Below are 5,000 nucleotides of genomic sequence, written 5' to 3'. Positions count from 1 at the left end.
ACTCGAGTTCCTGGGGCAACGAGTGGGACTTCAAACCAGAACGATGAGATCTTCCTTCCCACTCACGTACAAGAAGAAACACTGAGAGTTCAAGTCACAGACTATGCAAGTACCGGTGTCAGAACAGAGAGTAGAAACTTTTTAACTAACTTGGACGATTGGTCTATATATTTAGGACAGCAGTTCTATCAATAGTAATGTCCTCTATGGCATTTCTAACAATTCCATTTCTGACACTTAACTGTCCAACAGTGTTTTAATGTTAAAAGTGACTTTGTCAACGACCAAACTGCGCAAATGAATAGAGTTAGAGTGTTGCGCCAGTGCCAACAAGGAGCGTAAATTAGGAAGTATGAGCGACAACAAAGTGTTAACACTCTTACACGGAAACACTCAGACATCTGCCACACCAGTGCCTGAGATGCAGGAACCAGTTTTCACGGTTAAGAAGATGCACGAATAAATAGGAGGAACGCAGTCAGAGCAATCGTATAAAGAACACTGGTGATACCACACTACTGGTTTGCTCTTTTCTATAATAAAGACGCCACACGCATCTCTAGTTACGAAACACTTGTTAACTTGTCTTGGTGCCACGCCAGCGTTGTGCTGATAGTGTAGTGCAGTCGCTCCCAACCTTTTCTGGCTTGAGGCACCCTTGCCAAGCCTTTCAGAAGTCCCCGGCTCACTTATTAGAAAATCTAAATTCTAGTTTGTCAGTATTTTGTTGATTCAACATCAGTGTAACAAAATTTTGTCCCTGGATGACATGAAAATACTCATCTTTACACTGATGCTGCTTTTATGAACGAAAATGGATGCCAGAGTCGGTAATACGAAAATTATTTTTGCCTTGAATTTTGACGGCACCCTCCCTCAGTTGATCTCACGGCACCCTTTGGTGCCGCGGCACACAGATTGGGAACCACTGGTGTAGTGCCCACAGACGCAACACCCGTGATGAAAATAATTTAATAGATAAACCGATTAAATCACCGGGAGTGAATGAATGAATGAGGACGTGAATAACGCTAATGATTTATATCTTTCGCAAAGGAGTGTAACACACGTTCAGTAAAGAAAAGCTTCTTTGGACACGATGTTCACAGCAGGAGGCACTACATGAAATTTTCACAGAATGTAAAACACATTCGACTTACTTAGCATGCATGATTCCAATTCATAAATCTTCAGTTTTTCTTTAACAAAGAAGATTCTCACACAACAACAACAACAATATATATATATATATATATTTATATATACATATATATGTATATATATATATATATATATATATATATATATATATATATATATATATATATATATCACAGAGCTAGGTTCGAGTATGTAATCATACTATAGAATTCTGGCCACCAATAAAAGAAAACGAGACGAGGAATGTAAAGAGTTGTTGCTGTTTTTCGCATACTCACACACTGACGAATCTCCCCACACAAAACTGCTGCCACCACGGATAACACCGAGCCAGAGAATGTTTTCCTAAGAACTAGAGAGGACCCCGCTGGCCGCCGCCTTCTCCCTCACCTCGCAGACTCATCGAGAGGAGGAGGAGGAGGAAGAGGAGGAAGAGGAGGAGGATGGAGCTGAAGAAAGATGGAGCGTGGTAGCAATCGTGTTCAGAGACGGTCCGGTACTGAAGTATGTCTGCCCACGATACCACAAGCTGACCGTACGCTTCCTCAACCACAGTGCTCAAGTTAGGACAGAACATGGCAACCCTGCTCTGATATCACCACCACCCCCACCCCCACCCTCCTTTACCCCTTTGCGTACGTGTGCGCAATAATATGCGCAGGCTCAAATGCAGCCGATTACAGATGGAGATGTGTAGACGATAAAGTCGAAAGGAGTTTTGAGATTATTCGGTGGGCTCGGTCTTATCGGAGGAGATTACAAACAGCCCTTCAAGGCCTATCGTCCGTCTAGGCCTACAGTCTTGTCAGGGATCGCATGGGTTGTAATGTCTCACAAACAACGATAGGCCGAGTTATGAGGTAAACACACGCACTTACGTGTGTGTGTGTGTGTGTGTGTGTGTGTGTGTGTGTGTGTGTGTGTGTGTGTGTGTGTGTGTGTGTGTGTGTGTGTGTGTGTGTGTGTGTGTGTGTGTGTGTGTGTGTGTGTGTGTGTGTGTGTGTGTGTGTGTGTGTGTGTGTGTGTGTGTGTGTGTGTGTGTGTGTGTGTGTGTGTGTTGTGTGTGTGTGTGTGTTGTGTGTTGTGTGTGTGTGTGTGTGTGTGTGTGTGTGTGTGTGTGTGTGTGTGTGTGTGTGTGTGTGTGTGTGTGTGTGTGTGTGTGTGTGTGTGTGTGTGTGTGTGTGCATGCGCGCGCGCGATATCTTTATTGGGGACGGCCTACAACCCTTATGTTCACACGTCTGTTACCACATGTTTCATTTCCATGTCAGTCAACTTGCCACGCTCACCTGATCTCCCCGTGTACGACATTCCCTGTGACTTCTTGGAATGTGGTCCACGTCCACGGAACGAAAGAAAGAAACTAAGAATTTCTCGATAAAGAAACGATCACCGGAGCTACGGAGCTCAGACGAGACGATGCGATCTGTAAGCGTAGAACTTGAGGTCTGAGATAGTCAAGGCAAGCAACACTGTCAACAGTGCCACTGCCTCAGTGCCTTTGTCTAACTGCGGAAATGTACCCGCGCATGCGCTAGTTCGTCTCTACGGCTCTAATACACTGTTCATATTTGTCAACACGTGCGATTGCATGCTGCACGATGACGATCTCAGCATCTTCACCGTGGCATTCACCAGTGAACAACCACAGTGCCTCTTATCAGACACCCAACCCTTGTAGTATGTCGAACGTTACAAGGCACATCTACAAAGTTACAACGGGGCGCTATCAATTACTAATCAGTAAGTTCTACTCATCTACTTGAGTTATCTCCCCTGTATCTCTCTCTCTCTCTCTCTCTCTCTCTCTCTCTCTCTCTCTCTCTCTCTCTCTCTCTCTCTCTCTCTCTCTCTCTGTGTGTGTGTGTGTGTGTGTGTGGTGACGATGACTTACTTACCCATGATGTGGTAGCCGTAAACACTATTATCCCTTTCACCACAATTAACTGCTTGTACGTTTGTTCTAACTACTCGACAGGCGATTCTATTCATCCAAAAGGACACCCTTCCTCCCCTCCTGTGTATAGCAAAGGGGATTGATATGTCTAAATACAACAGTTTCGACTAAATCGTTTCTGCTGGTTTTTGTACATTGGCGCGAAATGTTTCTACGGGACAATGACATGTTTACCACGGTTTCCTTGTGTCTGTTGTTGCTGAACTCCCAACTCTGGTTGTAGTTGCGAATGATTTCTGAGAACTGTTCTCACGTTAACGATAGGATGGACGGAAACTCCATGATTCACAGATAAGTTATTCTGCGAACTCGCTGGGCTGTGGTATATTCTATCTCTGGATTAGTCGATGAAAGATTTTATAGACAGTGTAAACCTTTACAGTATATTCATTCCTTGCCACTTTTCTACATGAATCCATAAAAACCAAAGGAACAGAAACTTCTCTTTGGTTCCGTTCCAGACTGACACAGAAATCCGGAACGCATGGAATCGGGACAATACGCTCGTAATCTGTTTTACCGGGCACAAAACCCTCCCCCTGAAGAACGATAAACAGGCGTTAAACAGAACAAAATTATCTGCGTTGTCGTCACTAACACACTCGTGGGTTCAGTTAAACCCGTCACCTTCTATTATTCCACACAACAGCCGGGGCGAACACAAAGAAATAAAGACTAGAATTGTGAAATAAGTACTTATGTAAATGTAGCTGATGCAGGACAAGTATCTTTCCTCTGTGAGTTCTTGTTCAATTATGAGCTCGCGCCTGCGTCGTCCCGCTGTATTTAACGCATGCGCACATCAACGAACGTTTTGGCTCGAGTGTGCTACGTTTTATTGCATACTTAGTAACGAATCTAGTAATGATATCATCTCTGTGTTCATCTTCGTTTGTTGCAGACGTACACCAGAACGTTTTGGTGGCCATGTCGTCTATGATCATGTGGAGGTTGAGGGATGAGAGAAGGAGCATCATAGTTCTGTTCTAGGCCCTCATGCTGTAGTGTTTCTTAAACTTTTCCGACTCTAGCACCCATGTAGTCAGGTCTACGCAGTCTAGCACCCTTTGATTACAAGAAGGATAACGGAAAATGAAGTACTACCATGTATTCAGCATCCTAGGTTAAGAAATACAGTCCTAAACCCCCGTCAGTGGGCATATAAGGTACATCTTCTTGGCTGAAGGATCAGGCTATCCACTAATAATCAAGCATGAACAGGAATATTTATGTTATTTCCGTGTGAGAGAAGCGGTGTTTGTGTCTTGGAAGCAAAAGCTATGGCTTATCAGTCGAGATTGTCTCGTTCGTTGTTATTGAAAACAGTCAACCCGTCTACAGACGTCTTTGGAGTTCGTCACGACAACTATGATAATAAGACAACCAGACTTAGTGTTAATACACACAACCTAAGAACAGCAGTACATAGATATAGGTCATAAGAAAACTAGTTAAGAACTCCTGTCGTAGACTCAGTGCTAGTAGCCCTGGTTTCGGAGGTCTGGATTGGTAACCTGCATCTATATCTCGTGTCGTTTGAATAAACTTTAACATTGAGAAAACAGTCGAGACTAGGATATATAAATTGCCAGTGTAGGTTTGCGTGTACTGATGTCACTGTTTATACAATTACGTTTGCGCATTAAGGAAATTGTGTTTTAGGAAATGGAGAAAAAGGAAAAAAAACTGACTGAAAGAAAGCTAAAGAAAATGAGGAAATGTGTTGGGACTCCAAGGATCTAAGGGTCACTAAGTCAGTATGAAAGAGTGCTGCTATTGTTAGTGTAAACACAAGGCCTTTGTGATTTCCTCCTCACACACACACACACACACACACACACACACACACACACACACACACACACACACACACACACACACA

General features: G+C 43.6%; 1 protein-coding gene across 9 annotated transcripts in view; it reads right to left on the bottom strand.

Moving 5' to 3' along the window:
- Nucleotides 1–5,000, bottom strand: part of LOC143035944 (innexin inx2-like) — a 210,479-nt gene that overhangs the window by 32,401 nt on the left and 173,078 nt on the right. The window contains exon 1 of one of the 9 annotated variants that reach the window (XM_076203191.1): nucleotides 3,815–3,847. The exons of 5 other annotated variants lie outside the window; for them this stretch is intronic. Coding sequence is in view for 2 of the 4 variants with exons in the window: in XM_076203184.1 (XP_076059299.1) it covers nucleotides 2,451–2,472 (22 nt within the window). In the remaining 2 variants the exon portion in view is untranslated. Of the gene's footprint in view, nucleotides 1–1,439; nucleotides 1,701–2,450; nucleotides 2,591–3,814; nucleotides 3,848–5,000 lie in introns of those variants that run through there. 3 more of the 9 variants (XM_076203184.1, XM_076203183.1, XM_076203189.1) reach the window with 3 other exon arrangements.

This window comes from Oratosquilla oratoria, chromosome 19, assembly GCF_046742065.1.
Source record: "Oratosquilla oratoria isolate Oo_2021 chromosome 19, ASM4674206v1, whole genome shotgun sequence".
In the NCBI taxonomy this organism is placed as follows: Eukaryota; Metazoa; Arthropoda; class Malacostraca; order Stomatopoda; family Squillidae; genus Oratosquilla; species Oratosquilla oratoria.
The sequence above is the reverse complement of the archived record's forward strand: the minus strand, read 5'-3'. Positions and strand labels throughout refer to the sequence as shown.